The 23,373-nt window shown below is 44.8% G+C and overlaps 1 protein-coding gene across 2 annotated transcripts in view; it reads left to right on the plus strand.

Annotated features, from left to right (window-relative positions):
- PTPRN2 (protein tyrosine phosphatase receptor type N2) overlaps positions 1-9,340 on the plus strand; it is a 707,013-nt gene extending 697,673 nt beyond the window's left edge. For both annotated transcript variants that reach the window (XM_075419758.1, XM_075419759.1), the window contains one exon: positions 4,715-9,340. In XM_075419758.1, coding sequence (XP_075275873.1) covers positions 4,715-4,786 — 72 coding nt within the window. In that variant the 3' untranslated portion in view covers positions 4,787-9,340. The remainder of the gene's footprint in view (positions 1-4,714) is intronic.
- Positions 9,341-23,373: the final 14,033 nt, after the last annotated feature.

Genomic DNA, 23,373 nt, shown 5'->3' on the forward strand with positions numbered 1-23,373 from the left:
TGTAGTCCCTTAAATTAGAAATTAAACTTTCTATTATTAGCAGTTTCAGTAACATATGGAATGATTTTTGAGGGTATTTGCTGCAAGTTGAGAGCTGCAAATATGACAATAAAGAAGCTTGTTCACGGCATGGAGACCGAATAAATCTGTATACGACATTGTAAAATATCAAATGAGAATTATAGCCCTGAAGAGAGTAACAAGAGCGATGTGACAGCACTCTGTCTTGGCTGGGCTGGAACCGATAGGAAAGTCTGCAGCATTTAGGGAGCTGAAATTGCTGAGGGGCAAAGGTGAAATAAATGTGTGTCGCAGGAATCATTGGTTCGTAACCTTTCTTCAATCTCTTCATAATCATTTTATCTTCCCGTTAATACTAGGAGAAGTGGGGCTAGAGAACAGTTGGGAGAACGTTAATTATTATTTACCAATTAAGTAAGTGCATGAAAAATAAAAGATGAGCCAGGCAACTCTAACTAATCTTCAAGACATAAATTTGCATAAATCTTTCTTCTGCTTTGATTATTCAGCTTGGAAAAAAATGCATATAGCACACAGTATCCAGTGTCACATATGTTTACTCTGAGGGAAGATGCAAGTCCTGAGCTACTCTGCAAATGCATCCAAAATATATGGCAGCTCTGTAGAAATACAGAGCTCAGATTCCTGTTTCCCTCTCAGGGCAGAGAAATGACAGCTTCTTGCCTTCAACAAAAGAAAAAAATAATAGCTCCAGAATCAAAGAATGAGGTTATGCGAACAACTTCTATTAGTTAGCTCAGAAATAGTTATCAGAGTCCCACAAAAATCTCGCTCAAGACATGGTTTTCCTCTCCAAACATTTATCTGGAAGAGCTCCAGAAAAGAAATGTATCCTGTGTTTTCATCCCCACGATGAAAAATTTTCTCAGGATATTGCTTATCTCTCCTCTTGCTCCTTCTTCCATCATTGTCATTTTCTCAAAACCACCCAAATCACTTATTCAAGCTAATGTCTTGCAAATTATAAATATCTGGTTACGTGCTAGCAATGCACAATCCCCAGAGAATTTTTCTGATGGATTTAAACAAACCTCTGTGCTTTCCCAGCTGAATACAAATGAGGAATATTAGACTCTTGGAGTAATTTAAAACAATGGATTAAAAGTCAGGTTAGAAATGCCAATTACAGAATATCCCTAGGCAAAATAAACACCAACTTACTTCAGCAATGTTATTGTGTTTCCAGCAGGCAGCGCTCCACATTTTCAATAAGCATGTGAAAGATTTGTTTGCAACATTTTGTCTTCTGGAAGGGATCTTTAATTCAAAAGCACTGTATATAATAAATGGTAATGAAATTATCATAACATTCTGCATTTCTGAGAAGCATAATAGAGAGTTTGTGGGTTTTGTTATTTTTTTGCAGGGGAATCATAAAATAGAATTGATGTGCCACATGTGAGAGGAAACAGTAATGAAGGAGGAAGCATTTTCTCTGTGATGGGAAAAATATATATTTCTTTTTTTTCTCTCTCTGCATCTATCCTCTTGCAATCTGTAATATTTAGCTAAGGTTCTTACTGTGTCATATATGCTACATATAGTCTGTTTTCCTGAGAATTTTTATTTACAGACTTAATGAAGCATAGCTTATTATTTTTTTCCAAATATTTCCTTGTCACCTCCGCATTATAGATGGACTGGCACCTGTGTGGCTCTGTTTTCTAGGCAAAGCTGGATGTTTAGGTTCATCTCCAGTCAATCTTGTATATGCAAATAGCGTGTGGAAATGACAGTGTAGCTGTACAAAAGAGCAGCCGGAGCTCCTTTAACAATTACTGAAATTAATTTGATCCGACTGTGATTGTTCTCATGGAAAGGTGTGGGAGGTGTGTAAAGGCTTTTTTTTGGGGGGTGGTGATACACATCAATGGAAGCTGCACAGTCTGCATTTCACCTGTGCGTATTATGCAGAAGGAGGGAGGAGGAGGAGCTCAGCTGCACCATCCCAGAAAGACCACGTCCTCACTCATCTCGTGTCTGCGCTGCTGTCCGCTTTACTGCAGTGTCTCGCAGTCGGTTTTGAGCTCTGGCTGTAAAGATTATGCTTTGTAAGTTGTTTTGCCTCGGTAATTTAGAGTCACACCTAATGTTAGCTGGTGGTCTCCATGGAACTTGTCTCCAAAATCCATATCTGAACTTTGGAGTTCATGTTGATCAGTCCAGGGTCCTCAGGTGAGACAGACGCTTTCCCTCAGGCGGTGCGACGATGCCCTGTGCTCACACGTAAGGGGTACTCCTCCATGAGGGGTAAAGGCTCTCACAGGTCAGATGGTCTCCAGCCTGACAACTCTTCACAAGGAGGGGAACACGTCTCAGACAAACAAGGTTAAAGGGCAGATTTGCTCAGTGAATAATTTTAAAGTAATACAAGTTCTTTTCAGCAATGGGACTAATATGGTAGTCTGCAGTCTTACGAGCTTTTCTTGACTGTAATGTACTCAGCTGAAGAGCACATTAGGTAGCCTCATTACCATGGGCAGCTTCTCTTCTTCCAACCTGACACCCACATCTTGGAAGAGGCATCTGCACATCTCTGAAACTTGGCTGTGTGTCATCGTGTCAACCCCATCGTGCTCAGATCAGCCTCTTCTGTTGTTGTGCTCCGAGGACTGGCGGCAACAGCGACCAGCTGTCCCCCTCACATCTGAGCATCAGCATCCCAGAAGCACCTGCTTTGCCCCTGCCCGCCCCAGCACAAGCGTCTCCCACCCTGCCCAGGCTGCTCTGCAGGTCTCTCACCTCACTGGGCTGCATCGATGGGGGCCAACGGCTGCCAGCTCTTCCTGCCAAGGCTCTTTTTCCTGGAGACAAATACTTCTCGTGCATCAGCCCAAATTTCCTAAGGCTTTTTGAGCCAGTAAAGGCACTGGGTTTTGTTCTGGTGTGGCGTATCCAGATGAGTGTCCTCTCTGCCTCCGCTGCCCTCCAGCTCCTCTCACGCATTCAGTGTGCTCCAGCTAAAATATAACTGCTGCCCCTGGGTGGCCACCAGCATTTCCAGTCTTTTGTTTAATTGCAGAGACCTTGGGGAGTGCGGGGAGGCATAGGCAGGCATATACACCATTTTCTGTGCCTAATGAGGGTGACTGCTACTCTTTAGGGTGAATTTGATGTCTGATTAAAAGCTATTGGCTGCAGTCCAGCAAATGTACAAGGATGCCACTTTGACAGCACCAAGCAGACAGCAAAATTCTTGAATGTCAGTGTCTCTGAGAAATTATTCTGAGTTTTGTTCTTCTTTTTCTGCTCAGGAACTGTCCCCATCATTGCTTCTCTCTGAGGCATCTCCACATGGGAGATGACTCTGCAGTGGGGTAAGACAAGGCAGAAAAGACTGGCACTGAATTGCAGGAAATAGAAGTCGGCTGCCTTTCTGGACTATGGGTTGCACATCTGTAGTTTGTTCTTTCATCCTTCCTGCAGATTTCCACAATAAAGTGAAACACTCTGGAAAATGAATGCTATTAGTCCGGTGATCACCTCTGGGGGCTGGCCGTGTCCTGCAGCCATCCACCACTGCTGCCATCCCGCACAGCCCCTGGCAGCGCGAACTGTGGGGCTGGAGGTACCTACCAGACCACCAGTTTCCTAAGGGGAGACACAGACAGTATCCCCGCAGTGATTTCGGCATGCTTTGCAGGGTGCATCTCAGACCTCCATTCTCAAAGTTGGTTCTTCAAAGGCTCGTGACCCTGTCTGGCTTAAACCACTGGAGTACTTCTAGAAAATCCAGAAACTGCTGCACAGTCCTTGTCTGGTGTCCTTGATTTGGCTATATTCTGAGTAAACTTCCCACATTTCTTTTTTAATCTGAAAAGTTGGAAACACCAAATTGTCAGACATTTCAGTAAGCTAAATCTCTGAGAAAAATTACTTGGAGAGAAAATATAACACCTGTTAACCTTGAGGAAGTAAAGCTCCTTTGTCCTTCTGTAGGACAACACAGTTCAGGAGTGCATGAGGGTTGCACGTAGATGAGGTGGCCATTTGTGGCTGTGTCCTTCACTCCTCTGCCAACCCACCACAGAAGCTAGTTAGTAATTTTGGTTTTATGCTGACAGTAAATTAATAGCAGAGTAAAGCCTTCCCAAATATTTCTTAAATAGGAGTGGTCTAAACATCACTAGGTAATTTGTGGGTGTAGAAAAGCTGTTAAAAAGGAAGGCTGAAAAAGAACAATAAGAGGTAAACCAAAAAGCAGATATTGTTTTATATAATAGGTAGAAGGTGAGGAGATATTTGCTCTGGCTGATTTCAAACAGTCCTGAGAAAAGCCAAAGGCTCTGCTTTGCAGCATCTCACCTATTTCATATCTCAATTGTGTTAATGAATTTCTATCTCTGTGTCAGAAGGAAATGGCCGGTGATCAACTACTCCCAAACCCTTTTGACCACGCAATTGCAATACATCATCATGTTCCAATCGCTTCGTTTCTGCTACCAACATTTTTCTCCATTAAAATGACTCCGGCTGCAAGATGCTGTCAAACATGTTATATGGCATCAATAATCCCAGAACATTTTGTTCCTTTCCGTTGCAGTGTACAGTTCATCCTGCATATTCATATTTTTAACAATGTCTTGAGGACGCTTGGCTGCAGAACAGTGCACCAGGCTTTTGGGAAGCGTTTTGGTTTGTTATTCAGAGTATGTGTTTTTTCTCTCCGCAGGAGCAGTTTGAGTTCGCTTTGACAGCGGTTGCAGAGGAAGTGAATGCAATACTCAAGGCGCTTCCCCAGTGAGCGGCTCCGTCTCCTGAAGGTTCCCACAGGATCCGTCCCTCGTTTTCCTCATCCTCAGTCCCTATGAATGTTCTTGGAAACCGTGACCTGACCTTAACTGTGTATCTTCTGTTGTAACCACATAGTGATAGGGTCCTTACAAACTCCTTTAGCTGGTACAAGTTCAACAGTTAAAATGTGTATTCTGTTTTTTCGGGTTTTAAACAAATTTTTAAAAGTACATCAAAGCCTCGGATTAAGTGACAGAACAATCCATCTGATTCCTTTCACATCCTCCAAGCCCTGAATGTCACACTTTGAAAGCACACATTCATGTTCTTAATAGCAAATATACAGTATTGTGGGTAATTAGTGCAGTCAATATAGTCTCAGAAAACAGTGTTCTGTTATATTTTGTAACTTCCACAAGGCTGAATAAGGGAGGAGGGCCTGAAGAGGATGGTGATTGTTCCTATGCAATGCCGAGCAAGAGCGTGAACCGGTGCTGAGGGTGTGAGTAAACACAGGTCCAGGCTCTGGCGAAGAGAGCTTGCACCTCCTCGTGCTGGGCTTTGGCAAGCAAATGTTTTCTTAACTGTTGTTTACTTTTCAGCTTTGTGCCATGAATGGAAGAAAATCTGAATTATAAGTAAATAGGCCCGCACAGTTGTTGCAACTGGGGAGAACAAGTTGGTCATGTTAATGGGAACCCGGGGGATAATGAGCACAACGCTGACCGTGTCCCTACCACTGACGGCGCAGAAGAGGAGAGCGTAGACTCACCTCGGGTGATGGGGAAAGGCCCTGCCAGCAGTCAGGTAAATGTCCGGAGCTGTTATGGAAACAGACTGTTGATTTTATGGGATTACTGAGGAAAAAAATGGGACTCTCCTCTTTCTATTTTTGCATTTGCCTCTGTAAAACTGTGCTGTGCCATCCTTTTTAGCCGGGAAAATATATTTCTGTCAAAGTCTGGCTGAAGGAGAAATCTCCAGTCTGTATTTTATGATTCTCATTGAGTTTGTCTGATCCAGACGTTGCACCTTTCTGCAGAGGCTCTGCTCACTCCTTGTTCTGAATGATACCTGTTTCAACTAAGCGTTTAGGGATGAAGAAGCACACAGGTTGAATTTCAGAGATTCTTGTGTTCTCAAAATCCTCATGCCTGCTGTTGCAAAGTGATGCTAAAACATGTCTGTAAATGGTTTGATTATGCAGTCTTGCTTACGTGAATTCACAGGTCTAGTTGTGCTACTCTTCTGAAGGAGTTTAAATTGTTGATAGAAAGTACTCTGATATGTTTGGATGAAGGATCTGAGAGTAAAATTATCAAAGGTATCTAAGTGATCTAGACTCTTGATTTCATTTTCAAAAGTGAATACTTGGATGCTTTTTCATATATTATCCTACATCTCCGTGATTTGAGAATTTTGGGGTGCTTTTTTCCAAAATCTTAACAGTGTTGTATGCTTGAAGCCATATTAGGCTAATCATACGACTTCAAGACTGGGAAATTTTTCACTGAATTTTATTTGGGAAGGGGAAGCTTTTATAATCTTCTAATGAGTGAAACGTTAAAGACACAATATTGCAGTTTTGCTGGCACAGAGGTTAACAGGCACCTATTGAAATCAACCATGTTGCAATTTTTTGTTGTAGGTGTGGGTATTGGTGATTTCTTCTTTTTAGGATTTACAGAGTTATTCTGAAAAAAAACGCAGAAGGCTTGTTACTTTTCGCCATACATATTTGTATGCTTTACTTGGTATGTGCTGTTGCCTCATTTGTGCATCCCATTACTATGGCAGTAGAGAGCAGTTACTGCAGATGCCATCATCCTCTTAAGTACACATACTGTACATTAAGCCACATGTTTATTTTATGGCCTAAACATTTTAGAGCTTTCCTAGCAATAACTAAAAAAACTAATGGAGTATGAATGAGAAAATTGCCTTTTTCATTTGATAATTTAGGTTTAACAGGATTCTTTTATTACTTCAGCTAACACAAAATTGCAGATCAGGGCAGATGAGATCAGTTTGAGCAGTATCAGCAATTGTTTGAAGTAGATTTACTATGAACCAAGTACTGCAGCTCTCTGAAAATACAGGTAGTTATATCCAAATAAACTGTCCAAAGAATCAAAATTAGGGCATCCGAAGCCAAGCCCTCAGATTATTGGGTAGAATTATTTCCCAGTGCAAGATGCTGTGCCATTACCTGCTACCAATGGAATAATGGGTTTTTAGCACAGATTTCTGCCCTGGGATTCATTAGTGTTCGCCTTCTGACTGTCGCTGTGCATACCACAAACATGGCTGACAAGCCTTTTGTTTGCACTTCAGGAATATTTTTTAATTGTTCTTTTGCAAATATTTGCATTTCATAATAGCAGTTTCAGGGTGATCCCTATTAATTCACAAGCAGCTGAGTGTAGGACTTAAATATTGGTCTTCATTCTTTGGAGTTTATTTAGCCTAGATTAGAGGGCATTAATCTTCCCCAAGGCTAATGGGGCAGGAATGTATTGTTCTATTCATACTTGTAGACCAGTTTACACAACAGAAAGATGCAGTCTTACTCAGAGAGTTAGGGTGTCTCCCACTGAATCTCATTGACAATCCTGTTATTTCAGCTGTGTTTTGTACAGTTCTTCCACGCAGAGGTGCCAGACTTATTCTGTTGACTGTCAACTATCACGCAGAGTATTTTGTCTGTGCAGGTAGCATCCTGTTCGCACCTCTCAATAAACGCCCTGCTTCTGGGGCTGGTAATTTGCTGCAGGGCCTATTAGTGAAACGCAGGTTTCAGTTGCACCCGGGCGATCCGGAGGGGTTTGACAATCCATTTCCCGGGAAGATGCCAAAGCCATGGATGAAGCCACAGAGATGGATTTCTCATGCAGGGCAGGAATTTCTTTACCCTTTTCACTGCAGTGAACTTAGTCCTTGTGATTCGGCGAAGGATGTTGTTCAGGCTGCTCCCGGTGCCTTGCGCTGGACATGGGACCTGCCCCGTGCTCACTGGCGGGTTGAGGTGAGCTTCTTCCTGGAAGCCAGGATCACCTGAGAGCCCAGGATCGAATGAGACTCACCATCCTTCCCTGTTAGATATTCTACTTGATCTTTAGTAAACTGATTGCAATTGAAGCTTGGGCTGGTGCCTGATGCGTAGCCATAAACAGCATGCATTTGATATTGACCATCCTCATGTTCTTGATAAAGACAAATTGAATCCATGGGTGCTGTCTGTGTGGTTGAATCTTTGAATGACATTTAAGGGGGGATCTGCAGGAGGGCGATTTAACCCGATGCTCATGGTTTCCATCCTCGATGGTCAAAAGCCTGCAGCAGAGGGAGCTTACATAGTCCCAGTGGGTGCAGACATGAGGGATGGAGAGGTGGTTGTCACCAGTGTTGATAGTTCATAGGAGTGACAGCACAGTCGCCCTTCCCATGACATGGACCAGGATTTAGAGGGATGGAGGGGCCGGACAGCACTGTTCCCCAGAGCCCAGATCCTTGGGATTCAGCCCTAGCCACAGGGAAAACAGTGTGGGGTTTGCTGTTGGCTTCACGTGTTTCAGGTGTGAGCTCTCCTGACCATCATCTGTGGGACCTGGTGCAGCCCAGGTAACATTCAGTGAAAGTCTCTGGCAATTGTGAGGGCCAAGAAGAAATTTCAGCAGCGAATCCCATATCCAAATCTCAATCCAGCAGCAAAATAAACAAGATTATTTTTATAGATGCTGCTAAACATTTAAAACATTATAAAATATTGTTAAAATCTACACCAGTGACTGAACTTTGTTCCTGTCTCTAGCACGCATGCAGAACCAATCTCCACCCATCCCCAGGGGAGTGACAGCTATAGTACCTGTAAGGAGTTCATGCTTTATTAATCAAATGGAACATTAATAAAACCCAGGCCACTTCATAATTTCCAGAATCGTCATTAATTAAAAAAACTGTTTATCGGAATAGAAAACAAGTATTTGATTAGCTTTGTTACAGAACAATAGCTCTCCTAATTTTTATTCTGCATATTTTATTCTTTGTTTAGAAAATTCTCTTAAGAAGCAATTGAGATAATTCACTTTTTAAAACTGTACAGTTTCTATGGTTTTGCTTTTTAAATGAGAGTACACTTTGTAGATTTGATTATTATATTTTTCTGTTAAGGTTACATTGGGCATTACAAAAGCATTCCCCACCACAGTGAGAAGAAAGCGATCCTGTTGGTTTATTGTAAAAGAAAAAAAAATAATTAAAACAAAATTGCAGAGCTGTGGCATACTCAATCCAATTAGAGCATGACTCTTTACTACTCTTCATTTACCACATTAGAAATAAAATAAAGTTACACCAGCAAGATTTCATTTGAAGCTGTTCTTGCATGCTGTTTGTACTGTATTTGATGGCATAATATTGTTTTGTTTACAACCTTTTCTTTCTTGTCATTCTATTATATTCTCTATATGTATATAGATTAAAAAAAAAAAAGATTATACAAAGTATTTTGTTCTACCTCTGTAAAAATCATATTTGTGAATAAAGTCACATTGTCTGTGGAGTACAGTATTGTGAATACAGCATGACCAGCTGTGCTTTGCTTTTATTTGGGGGGGGGAGCGATTCCTCCATCCGTTGCTGGAGGGCTGGATTCTGCCTGTCAGAGGTGGGCACGGGGGGCTGACAGAGAGGGGCACGGGCGTCCTGCCCACGGCTCAGAGGTCCGCAGTTCATCTGCCCCGAGCAGGAGAGATGGCAGCCACCTCTGGCTTGGGTGTGCGGCCAGTGATGGTGCAGCTTCCAACGTTCTGCTCAAGGCAGACTCCTGTGTTCAGACTGGAAAGTGAAGAAGGAAGAAAAACTACTAGATTATGGTGTGTAATGGGGAAGTGAAAAAATATGGCCTATGGTATGTGTCACAGAGCGTTCAAGTTAACAAATGGAATAAATTATATGCTTTTTTGGGAAAATTAAAGGCAGGAAAATGTTTTTGGGGAGAGAAGACTAGTGGATCAGAGCATCACATAATGGCTGGTATGGGCTGCCCAAGGATTTATAGTTTCAAAATAGTAGCAGGATTTGCGGAAGGATTTGAATAGATAATGGAAAATATTCACTGTTATATTAAATAACGTTAAGAGGAATAAAGTCTAAGGTTCCCGTATAAGCAGAGCATAAAAGAATCAGTCTTTTCCACGAAGGATAGGAACTAATTTTCCCATAAGCACTGTCCATTATATGAAAGTTTGTATTTTTCCATAAAGTATCTATTGTTAGCTGTTATCAGAGGCAGTCTTTAGGATTAGACAGCCTTGGTGTGGCAATTTTTATGGTCTTGTATTGTGTGTTAAAATTTCACTTGTGTGTTGAAGAAGACTTAAAATAGTTTGCTACTTACCTGGAAATAACTAGAAAAATGTAAATAGAAAGGTAGAAACCGTCCTGATCCAGCTCACTCCTTTCCCATCAGAAGAATCTCATTTTACATTCTTTAACCTTGTTTATGTAGTTGTTTTAATATCTATGCCTTTCTCAGTGTAAGAAGGTGACTTTCATCTCGGAAGCAAAATATATGCACCATTACAGCTATTTTCCTGGTGGTGTAATTTAGGAGGTCTTTCATCTCCAAGATGGCTTTCTGAAGCCTCTGGTAACATCAGATGGAGAACAGATAGAGAAATACGTTTAACTATAGAACTACTGGAGCATTATGTATCTTCTGGACAAACACGAAAGCCATCGGTTGTGCGTACGTTGGTTCACCCAGCCAGCGCTTGCTTCTCCTTCGTTCTACACAGGTACACTCGGCCTCGCCCTCTGGGTGCTGGGGCTGCAGGGCAGTGCCTCAGCTGCTGCCGAGGGGCACTGCTTCGCTGCCCTTACCCTTGGGCTTGTGTTTATGGCTCTAGCTCGTGATCAGTGCAGCAGGCTGGGCACTGGCTTCTGATTGGGCTCAGGAAGAGCCGGGTTTCCGTACCAGCTAGCAATACTGGGAGCGCATCCCAGCAGCAGCGTGTGGGAGCCGTGGCAGCACCCCGCTCCCGGTGCCAGCACCCCGCTCCCGGTGCCAGCCTGCCCTGCCGCAGCCAGCCGTGCCGGCAGCATCCCCAGCCCGGCTGCATGCTCCTCGCACAGCCTGTGCTGTGATCATGCTCCCGCACTGAGCCTGGGATGCTCACGCATCGGGGGAAGCAGGAGGACACAGCTCTCCGCAGGCCAGGGAGAGGAGGAAAGAGCTGCCCATCTGCTGCCCTGCTTGGTGCCGGCGTGATGGGGAGAAACCTGCTTCTGCTCCCAGCTGAACCACTGCAGCCCTTCAGGTAGGATAAAAACCAGGAACTTTTCAAGTTGCTCAAAGTTCCTCAGGGTTTTGTTTTTAGAACTTCTAGAACTTCTGTGCTGGTGGGATTGGTATTTCTGTTTTGCATGCTGAACAAATACAAAGAACTACGCACCACAAAGAGTGGTAACTGGTAGGCTGGGTTTGTTTCAGGGTTAGTGATAGGACAGGCACATTGCATGCTTGAAACAACTGAATCCTTGGGGAAATTCGTCTTATTGTGGTGGAGTTAAGCCAAAAATTATTTTCTCCCCGTGAGAATGCACCAGTTATCCCCCATATGCAGGTAAATCGGCAATGCAGAAACAAGGCTCTAGGAGGATGACCATCCTAGGAGATACGGACTTAGATGAAGTTTGGGGCTCTATGACTGCTGTATTGCCCTGCACCAGGTGTTTTCCTGCAGGAGTTTTGGTCACAGTTCTCGAAGATACACAAATGTGTTGCTCCATCATTTCCAGCAGAACTTAGAGGCAGGATGCATCTTCACCAACCTCTGCCTAGCTTTTGCATGGACTTCTACAGACGATCAATTCATCATGAGCTTCCTTTATAGTCAATTAAGGAAAATAAGCATTTTCAGGGTGTGGTTTATCTGATCTGGTTCAGGTATCTACTTTACAATAAGGTGAATCATCCTATTCACCCCATATCCTGAACCAAGGAGTTTCAAAATTCAACTATGTATTAGGTAGACAAGCATTTCCTTTTGATACTGCAAACTTGTTCCCTCATAAGTGCATTGGATCACTTGTGAGAAAAAGGGAAGTAATTTCTGATTTTACAGACCATGAATTTATAGATATCCTTATCCTGTTCCTCCTCAGTTTTTCCTGTTCCACACTGCAGACTCATTTCTCCTCTTACAGAAGTTGACCCATGCCTTTGATCACATTTGCTACCTCTCACCTGACCTTCTCCATTTCTGTTTCTGCTACGCTTGCTCTGAGGCGCACAGGGCCCAGGCTGCGGTCCACTGTCACATAGTGATGATTTTTGTATTTTTTCTTCTCTTTGGAATTTCTAACACTCCATTGCCCTTCTCCACTGCTGAGCACTGAGCTGACACTCGCAGACCACCTTCAGCAATACCAAATCCTTTTCTTCAAGGCAATAGCTCACACAGAGGTCATCCTTATGCCTTTATTGTTTATTTATTTCATGATGTGCATTGCTTTATGTTTATCATCAGTGATTTCATCTGCCATCTTCACAGTCCCGCATTATCACAAGATCTCTCCATGACACTTCACAGTTACTTTTGGTTTTAGGACCCTAGATAGTATCTGTCATCCATGCTCTGCCACCTCACTATCACCTCCTCCTTTTTTACATTGTTTATACTGGGGAATCACCACCACTGCAAAAATTGTCCCTTTCTTCCCAACCTGTTTCTTATCTTTTAACCACTCATTCATCTACAAAAGAACTTCCCATGGCAGCTCAGTTTCTGTAAGGACCTTTCATGAGACAGCCTTTGCCAAACGCTTTTAGGAAAGCCAAATACACAACATCAACCAAATCATCCACATCAACACTCTCCCTGATTCCTTCAAAGCCTTTTAGTTGACTTTTGAGACAGGACTTCCCCCTGCAAAAGCCTTGTTTCTTCTCCCTCCCCTTTACGTCATCAGTTATGTAGGATCTAGACACGAGGGGGTGGCTGCAGCTTATAGAGTAAGATACCTACTAAAAATAGCTTTGGTATCCTTTTGGAGTCAGTGGAGAGCTACTGAATGGACTTTAAAATGGAGCTCTGCATCTCAGCTAGTGCAGCCCCCCACTCAAAGCAGCGCTTGGACCACATTGCTCAGAGTCATTTCCAGATGAGTTCTGAGTATCTGCAGAGATGCAGTTTCCTCTGGATCCTCTTTGTGAAAAATATCTTTTCAAGACCTAATTGAAATTTCCCTTGATGCAGATTGATTACTAATCAGCTTCCTGAAAGGAGACACCTACACTTGGACAGCCAAATCCCTCTCTAGGCTCCATCAACAAGGTTGGCTTTTATTGTAGCGGACACTCAGGCGTGTAGCACACATGGAGGCATTTATGTTGAAGTGTCTTAATCCACGAACTGAATCTCAGCCTCCAGGCAGGATTCAGTGTTTGTTTGTAAGTGTGTGGTGTCGCTGCAGATGCTGTGGGTATCCTGCCTAGCCTCCAGCACTCATGCCAGATGGCTGAGGGTCTGAAGTCTTGTATTTTGTTTGCCAGCCCTGTGTGGGCGGCTTAAATCTCCTGAGGTGCCTCATATGACGTTGGATGCCTACATTCAGGGAACTGAATCCCACATCATGTGTCTACCACCTGGATTCTGTAGCTTCTACTGAAATTCAAGGTATGGGTGTCCTGGTGGATGGCAAGCTGACCGTGAGCCAGCAGTGTGCCCTTGTTGCCAAGAAGGCCAATGGTATCCTGGGGTGCATTAAGAAAAGTGTGGCCAGCAGGTCAAAGGAGGATCTCCTCCCCCTTTACTCTGCCCTAGTGAGGCCCCATCTGGAGTACTGCATCCAGTTCTGGGCTCCCTACTTCAAGAAAGATGAGGAGCTACTGGAGAGAGTCCAGCGGAGGGCTACAAAGATGAAGAGGGCACTGGAGCATCTCTCCTATGAGGAAAGGCTGAGGGAGCTGGACTTGTTTAGCCTGAAGAAGAGAAGGCTGAGAGGGGACCTTATAAATGCCTATAAATATCTGCAGGGTGGGTGTCAGGAGGATGGGGCCAGACTCTTTTCAGTGGTGCCCAGTGACAGGACAAGGGGCAATGGGCACAAACTGAAGCACAGGAAGTTCCGTCTGAACATGAGGAAGAACTTCTTCCCTCTGAGGGTGACGGAGCACTGGAACAGGCTGCCCAGGGAGGTTGTGGATTCTCCTTCTCTGGATATATTCAAAACCCGCCTGGACAAGGTCCTGTGCAGCCTGCTGTAGATGACCCTGCTTCAGCAGGGCGGTTTGGCCTAGATGATCCCCAGAGGTCCCTTCCAACCCCTACCATTCTGTGATTCTGTGATATAGCAGGGAATCTCCCAGGGCAGTAGTTTCTCAGATATAACTCACTACTCCCAAACTGGCAGGATCTTTTGAAAACCCTCATTATGCCGGTCTGAATATCCATCAGTACTGGATTCAAGGTAGGGCTACAACTTCAGCAGCAGAAACCATCGCTTGAGCACACACCAAGCCTGGGCTTGAGGTGCTGCAGTGACCGCAGCAGGGCACAGCTGGAGAGTAGCCTTTATACCAGGAAGCCCTTAATGGCTTCATGTACCTCACAGCCAGTGACAGCGTTGTGTGGGAGCATAGGCACTGTTGCTTTCCAGCACAAGAGGGGAAAAAAAGGAAAAGTAGCCAAAAACATGGTATTTAGACTTTTGAATTCATGTAAAAAAAACAGCGAACAGCAGTGTTCTAGTAGCAGTTGTTTCTAAATGTGGCATCCATTTCCTTCATGCAGGAAATCTGCTCCATTTTCCAGCAGATTTCATTTGTGTTGTCCAAGTCAGCAATGTTTGTTCCTGCATACGGATATTACGATAGTGAGCAGTTCTTTCAGTGTGACCGATGCTACACCTGATCTGTTGGGCAGAAGCCAAAGTGGACCCACAGCTCTGTGATCCTGATAAAAGCATTGCCGGTGCTGAAAGGAAATCAGTGCTCTCGTGAGTGGTTGAAGGGGAAAAATAAACCACCATTTTTTCCAGAATTACCTTTGGATTATTTACAGATTTTTTTCCATCAGCAGGAATACATATCTCTTTTTGAAAATGGAGATTAATTGAACATCTGGTGTGTCTAGCTGTGCATGGCTGAAGGAGCTGGGTAAGTCACCTGACTCAACGAAACGTTCCTTGCAGAACAGAAGGTCTTTTAGCATTGACTTCTTTATCTGTTCTGCTGTTCATTCTAAGTAGAGCCCACGATTTTATTTTATTTTTTTAAATAAGGTATTATAGAAGCTGAAGTAACAAGTTGAGACTTATTAGGATTCATCTGAAATGAATTACAGTTCTGCCCATCCCATATAATTCCACTGCAAAGACCCACAAGACAGGCAACCAAGCCAAACAGTGTTCCTAAGCGGTTCAGTAGGACTTGGCCTTCCTTACAGTTTTAGCACTAGATGCTGAGCCTTTTGGAGAAACTCTTAGGTTATGTCTATTATGTTAAATCACCTTCTTTATTTTTCTCTGAGGTTGAGGGAGTAAAGACATGATAACAGCATGATGAGATAATGAGATGACTTGGGAAAGAAAACAGTTTTTATGCACAGCGGGCTCGTACATTTTCAGTTATTTTCTTCTGAAAGATTTTGTTATAGCTGTGTTTGCCAAACCAGACTCTGTACCACATCTTGCCTGGAATCTCCATTGTGCCAAATTCCTGCCCTACTCGACTTCCACCTCCCTTATCCCCCATGGCCAAGATGCCAAATGGAGATGGACATGGTTTGTAGGCTGAAGTGAGGATGCAAGGCATAGGAATAGAAATCTTGAAGACAAGACTGCTGTTGACATGGTCTCTGCAGGAAAAATGTGGGTACTTGCTCCACAGCAGAGAGATTACAGCAGTAACCCCGTATCATCACGTTTGCCAAGGAACGTATGGACAGACTCTGTTGTAGTGATCTGCCAGTGTGGTCCTCTCACTGCCTGGGCATGTTCCAGTCTCTAATAATCTTGCTCTTCTCAGTAAGAAAAAGAACGTGTTTTTTGTCAGTGTTGTAGGTATTTACCCTGGGACACCTTCACAGCTCTTCCTTTTCTGTATCCACCCAAACTTGCTTTTCTGTAAGTTGCCAACACAACATCTAATATGCACAAAACCACATAAATGTCCACCAAGCTTCTTTATAGCAGAATGCTGGCTTCTAAAAGCTTTTGCAATTTTCCATGGTGAATTCCAGTCCTGTAAAAGCAGGACTTATGTAAATAGCAGGCACAAACAGCCCTGGCATATATAACCGATGCTATTCCCCTCATCCTAAAGCAGGCTCCTGCCGCTATATATGCAAGTCTAGCTGGGTCTGACTGGCATGAGTCACTGAGACTGTGACATTTTAAAGGTTTGTTCAGAATAGATGGCTGATGCTGCATGTGTTACACTATTTCTAATGTATATCAATTAATTAACAATTTAATGCTGGCTGAAAAAGCCATTATAGCTTTTACTTTTGGCATCTGTGAAAGTTCATTTAATATTATTTTGTTTTTTTAAGTCATGGCAAAGTAATTTAATTAGTTGTCTGATTTTCCCTTTAATGTACAGTGAGATATGGCAGGTTGGGCAAAAGGGAAAGGAAACACCAGGATCTTGATAAATTCATCCTGCCCGTTACCCAGGGCCGGGGAATGCCTGGTGCCTCTGTGCAGGTCAGACCTTCCAGGAGATGACCGATAATGACACAGCAGTATACCACGAACAGATATTTTAATGAACCCTCTAGTAAGTATTGCTTACACACACACTTTCCTCTCCCCATCCCATCCGCTGCCCAACACTTCAGTCTGTCATGTAGGCATGGAGGGTGGGATTTGCTTCCCCTAATCCAGCCAGCTAAAAATTAAGCGGTAGTCTCCACTAATCCTTTCAGTTTCCTCCCAAATCAGCAGGGAGAGCTAGGCAGTGGTGAGTTACTTAGCCCAGAATTGTTTGGGGGCTGAAAGTGGAAAAATACTGTTCCTGGTGGAAAATACAGGCTGACATTAAGTCTGCAGGACGTTACTGAAATCGCTTCTCTCGCAGCAGGAAAACATTCCAAGGTGTGGAAGGACTACGACCTGGCCATGGACTTTAGGGCTGACCTGGAAGCTGCCATTCCCCAGCGGGCCCAGGGCTCTGGGCAGGGAAACTGCCTCTCTTAGGGAAGCGTTGCACTGCCGACAGGCAGCTGCCAGCCCCAGCTCCCCAGACCCTCCCTGACGCACCCACAGCACCCGGCTGAGAGCGGGGATTGTCCTTGTGTGGGTTAGGTTTGTGCGAGGATTATGACTCACAGACATTTTTAAGTTGCACAGGAAAAAAACATGACTTTTGGTTTTCTTTCTTAGCCAGAGACTACAAAAACAAGACCAGATGGTGTTCCAGCTCTTAGGGCTGTCCCGTGTGCTATGGCACAGCTTTGCTCTTCTGCCATCTACGAACTTCCATTTGCCAGATATTCGTGATGGGGGTGCAGGAGGCGGGCCGTACCTCTGCGGTCCTGAACCAGAGCCGAGCAGCTTGCCCTGGCATGGTGTGAGATGGCTCAGAGATAGGTGGGGATGGAAGGCATCCTGGCTTTGACAAAGTCTGAAGCCACCTGAGTGATGTTGCAGCCATACGGGTTGGTACCCTGTCCACATGAGAAACACAGAATCACCTCCTGGCCCAACTGCAACCAAAGTCCAGCCTTCTTTTGACCACATTTTGGCCAAAGTTTCACCCTTGTTCAGTCTTTAGGTGCAGGATGTGGCGTCTGGGGCCACGGGGGAGCCCATTTCATTCGGACTGCGTCCAGGTTGAATCAATGAAGGAACTTTTTGCACTGTACCAGAGTAAGCAGCTCCTGATCTGAGAAAGGACAAAGGTGTGGTGTTTTCTGATAGCACACCGTGGTCCCTCCTGACCTCAAAAACTCTAAGACGGGGCAGGAGCCCTTGAGCAGAGCAGCATCAGAGCTAAGCAATGACCTGCCCTCTTACAGCACTGAGCACAGGAGGAAGGAGAGACCAGCACCAACGAAGCTGAGCAGGGATTTCTTTCCCTGCCTCGCCTCAGCATGAGATATGCTGATAACAGCATAATTTTATGAATGACAAGATCGTCTGCCCCTAGAGAGAGGGGCATAAATTCATTAGCCAAATGAAGGGCTCGGAGGTGAATCATGACAGGCCTGGTAATATGATAAAAAAGAATGTTTCCTTATTAAAATACAAATGGAAAGCTTTATTATTGTTATTTGAAAACCCTGTCTTCCCCACTGAAAGGCCAGCAGGTAAAGGATGTGCTGCTGACCACTTTTGTTGGCTCTGGAGCTCCAAAGGGAGCTATGGAAAGGAGGCGACAAGACAGAGCTGCACTTTTCACCTGGCTGGTCTGGAGACTTTATTGCTTCTGTTCCTGATGTCTTTTCTCCTTCCTGTCCACCTGCTATAACCAGGTCTACTTTCCTTCTGTATTTGACCTAACAGAAATAGCTCCACTGTCTCTGAATGCCTTCTGGCACTTGAAGGGCAACAAAATGAGTTTAAAGTGCCTTGTTAACTTTCTGCCTGATATTTTAATGTTCTTAAGCTTTGTTTATTTTTGAATATGCATTTTGTTGGACAGTTGCAACTAATAGGACTCTGCCTGTGACTTCTGACTGCAGATTTGTTAACTTCTCTGTTAACACAGTGTTTTCCCCCACTGTGGTCCACACCTTGCCTACAGATGTTTATCTGTGCATCTCTGGATCTGTGGGAGAGATATATATATCACAGATCTATATATACATAAACATCAACAATAGAAAAAAAAGAAAAAGGAAGAGCGCAGCTATGTGGATAGCCAACAGATGGGTAAGTGTACCTCCAGACATTTGTGCTGGATAAAATAGCGTCACAGCACTCCTACCACACACATGTTCACTTACTCATGGTTGGGCATCTATAGTGTAGGAGCCGTCCACCCCTTCGTGCCATCTTGGCTCTGCTAGGAGTTTGGAGTCATTTTGCCTGTACTGGTGTCCCCGCATCTGGTTGGCAGCAGTGCCTCTCCCACCAGTTCACTCCACTGACTCCACCAACACAAGGCTGTTCTAACTGGTAGGGAAACTGCAAACACAATAGCCTCCCAGTAAGCTCTCTCTCATTGTAGCTGTGGTTTTGGGTGTGTTAAAATTAATAAAAGGGAGGTGGTTAGTGACAAAGTTTTAAAAAGGGAGCCAGTAAATTTGGGTTCCTAGTGGGACTGCAAGGATTAACAAATATTTTCATTGCACCATATGTAAAATAAGGATGGTGATGCTCATCAGTCAATCTGCAGTTGATTTTTCTCTCTGCCTTGTGTGGCTATACAGAGCGGGTCAGGGTGCAAAATACAAAGCCAAGATACCTGACATGCTCTAAGGATTCCTGGAGCTAATTTAAGAAATTTGGAAAATATTTAATTGTTTGGTTTTTTTAAAGTGAAGATGCCCAGTTTCCAACTAGCTTGAGAGCTGGCTGCAAAGCTGACAGATATATATTGAAAAAAAAATCCAATATTTGGTGAAAAAATTGATGGAAAAAATTTCACTGAAAATTTACTCTTCCAGACCCTCTGGCTCAAAGGACCCTTTCCTGAGGCTTGGCTACCCCAGACTGAGACTTCAGCCCAGTCCCCATAGCTGGTCTGAGTAAGAAACTCCATTTTTGTTTTTCACTGCATAAAAATTCAGGCCGGATTCAGTGCAGTTGACATCTGCTGTGTTCTGAGGGCAAAATAATTACCACCTACTATGTCCAGAAACGTCAGATCACAAAATCACCTCAGCCTTCAAGGAGCTTCATGGTTGCAGAGATAGTCACAAATAATTTGCCTACCTTTAGCCTTAAAGACAAAAACTAGAAGGTAATTCAGAACCCAAATGAGGGAAACCTCTTCAAAAGTTTGTGACAGATGCCATTCTAAGCACCCTTATCCTCAGGGCTTCAGCCCTAGTGGTTCCACGCCTGGAGGCTGACGCACTTCCCCTGATTTTCTGTCCCACATCTGAGAATCTTGTGTCACCTGCCATGTCCCAACAGGCCAGGCCAGCAGCGGGCATTAAACACACCAACGAGGTGCTTACGGCTGTAGCTGGCTGCTGGGAGGACCATACCCCAAGCAGGACCGTACCTCGAACAGGACTGTATCCCGAGCAGGATCATACCCCAAGCAGGACCGTACCCTGAGCAGGACCTGCATGAGTTTTTCTCGTTGCATCCTCTCCAGGAAGGTCCTGGGGCTGCTGGCCCTGCCAGCAGATGCAACAGGGCAGGTACATCCCTGCCAGCTGAGCCCAGGGCTGTGCCTGCCTCTCCAAACATCCCCTTCTGAAGGGGCTCGTGCACCCACCCCAGTGCTGCTGGGGTGCTCATGCTTCACCATGGACACAGCAGGTGGTGGAAGATGCTCTTTACACCATCCTCCATGGAACACATTGCCTGTCAGGTGTAGTTACCTTTTATTTCCTCCTTTTTCTGAATGTTTAAGAGAAGACTTAGGATTCACTACAGTACTTGCTGTCTTCAGAGCAGGCAGGATGAAGAGCTTGATTACTCCAGATCCAATCCTGAGACTACCTAGTGCCGCAGAAGGGACGTTAAGTGTCCTATTCCTCCCCAGCCATACTTCTCAAGAGGGCTGGCCTCTGCCCCGCCGCAGGTTTGGGATATTGGGCTCTTTTGTCTTGCCAGCCCCTGCCTGACCCTGCTGCCTGCCGAAAGTGCATTGCAGGGTGTGTGCAGGGTGCTGTGTCCCCTCGCTCGTCAGGACAGCGTGTGCTTGCACGTGCTGACAACCCTTCTCAGCCAACGCTTGGGAAGTGGCCCCTGCCAGCTTCAGCAACTGAGGTCCTTCATCTGTAGCACAGGGACAGGAGCATTTTTAATAAGGCTGGAAGGGGACTGGCCTGCCTCTGACAGCAACCCTCGCCCGGGCGTCGCTGACGGCCCATACTGCAGGCACCGGGGGAGGTATTCGCACCAGCCTCCTCATGTGTCTAAATGACAGGCCTAAATTAGCAGGCTGAAGTTATTAGCTCATCAGTGGTTGGAGGTAAATGCTCTGGCTGGACGCTGTGGCTAAGCAAACCCACTCCCGTTGCCACAGAGGGAGCTGAGATCTCACCTGCGGCATTTCACCGAGATGACGAATTTTGTGTGAACGCTGCTCCTCTCTCAGAGGCGGGTGAGCCTTGGCAAGTCCCTGCCAGTCCCCTGACCAGGGCACGCTGGCTTCGCCGGCCTCAGCCCCTCCCTGGGGAGCGCAGGGACAAGGCACGCTGCACCACGGGGTCGTTAGAGCGGGAGAGTGAATAATTTTCACAGATTGAGTTAGGAGCTTTCAGACAAATTGCTAAAACGTATCAAATGTATGTGACGGAAGACTAAAAGGTGAAACTCTGAAAACATAAAATTATTCTTTGTCTTAGCTCCCCTGGGCCTTATCCAGCAAATGCTTGACTTGGCTTTTCCATATAGCGCTACTGGTTTCAGGAATAATGCTCACAGCGTGTTTTATAGGACTGGGTCCTTATTTTATCCATCTGCATTTCTCCTCTAATTTATTGACTTCTCCAGTTCTGATGATTAGGTCAGGCAGTGTCACATGCTTCAAGTACCGAGGCCAATTAACACTCTTTCTGGGTGACCAGGATTGCTGATCGATTAAGCTGCTCCATCCCACTGAGAGTCCTTGCTGTTGCAAAGGCAGACACATGGCCATATAAAATATGTTGAAACAAATTTAATGAAAAGGCAGGCCCAAATGACAGCCGAAATGTTTTTTATTTCTGGAAAGAAGCCAAGGAGGGCTTTATCGGATTCCTCTTCCCAGCACTTGGAAAGAAATAACAGCTGTTATTAAAAAGAAAGCCTTTTGGAGAGGGGGGAGTAATTCAGTTCAGCAAAATGGACAGAACCAGCTAAAACACCTTCTGAATCAAATTTCTCTCTCCCTTCCACAGAATGTTGAAAGTGGGAAATCATAGCAATAATAAAATTGAGGCTCATTCTAAAAGGTATCCACATTTTACATGTTCCCATCTACCCAGGAAAGATACAGTTTTAAACAGCATTCTAAAGCTTCATAGCTCACACTCCTCAATTTGTCAACACCCAAATTAAAATGAAATTAACTGGGTATAAGCATGTACATGACCCTGAAGAGTGACACCGACAGTATGTCTCGCTTGAAATCTGACCCACATTCCAGCTTGCACAATGCTACGAGGGACAAGAGTCTGCTGGATACCCTTGTCACGGGTAGCAGGGGCGGGGGAGAAATGTGTTTGTCTTCCGCTGATGGCAGAAGCAGTGAATGAATTCCTCGTTTTGTTTCACTTGTGTGAGCAGCTCTTGCTTTACCTATTAAACTGTCTTTAGCTCAACCCACAAGTTTTCTCACTTTTACCCTTCCGATTCTCTCCTCCACCCCACCAGTGGAAGAGTGAGCAAGCGGCTGTGTGGGGCTTAATTGCCAGCTGGGGTTAAACCACAGCCCCTAGCACCGGAGACATCCCTGGGGCATCGATCCAGTTTTTCTCACTCCCAGCCAGAATAGCTAAAAAGCAATCCACACCATTGCATAAAAAGAAAACTCACAGCATTCTTCTGACTAAATACATCTTCAAAAGAGCACTGGGCAGTTGAAAAGTCAACACACACTTCAACACAAGTGAAACCTGGGTGAATAGCCCTGCTAACTTCTAGTCTGCCTCAGAAAGAGTTCCTGCGTGTTTTGAGTCGCCCACGCAGAGCAGGGCCAGAGCCTTGGTAGAGAGGGGAGCTGAATCACCGGATGACGGCTGCTTTTATCAGCTTTTTCAGGTAGCTGGAGCCTCAGGCCTCTCAGAGAAGCTCAGCACAGGTACTCTACCACATTTCACATTAAATAATCCTCGACTTTCCATTTTCCCTTTTGTAAACTGCCAAGGGATACTTCTCTGACACTAATGCGAGATGAGCTGACACCGAGGTTTACAGCCTCTGAAAAAATATAATCGGTGAGAGCGCAGTCAGAAGTGGGGCTTGGGAAAGGCAGAGCAAAGCCGGTGTGAGAGGTGGGCAGAGGGTCCTTCCTGCAGAGCAGGGGTCTGGGAGCGCTAAGGTGGGAGAAACAACATGGAAGACATTCGCATTTTCCTTTCATTGATAACTGTGATTCACCCAAGGGCAGCCATAATGTCCCCAGCTCAGATCAGCACCCTCTGTACCGGGCACAAACCCACCACATGGGTCTGACCCAAAGGCTGAAGCCTAACTGCACAGGACAGGTGAAAGCTAAGGACAGAAGGAGACGAATGACTGATTTAGCTGAAGGTGATGTACAAAACCTGAAGATGTTCCCAGTCTGATAGGCTGGACTCGCTTGACAGAACATCTTTCTGTGGGACAAGGTCCTGTTCCTAATCTTGACTCAGCCTGGGATTTGCAAGCACGGCAAACTCAGTCTCAACCTGGAAAGACCTGACAGGGTTCTGTCTATGCAAAGTATCCTGTAAGTACCACCAAAGATTTGGATATGCGAGCCCCACACAGGGCACTGTGAAA

This window comes from Opisthocomus hoazin, chromosome 4 (genome assembly GCF_030867145.1).
Source record: "Opisthocomus hoazin isolate bOpiHoa1 chromosome 4, bOpiHoa1.hap1, whole genome shotgun sequence".
NCBI lineage: Eukaryota > Metazoa > Chordata > Aves > Opisthocomiformes > Opisthocomidae > Opisthocomus > Opisthocomus hoazin.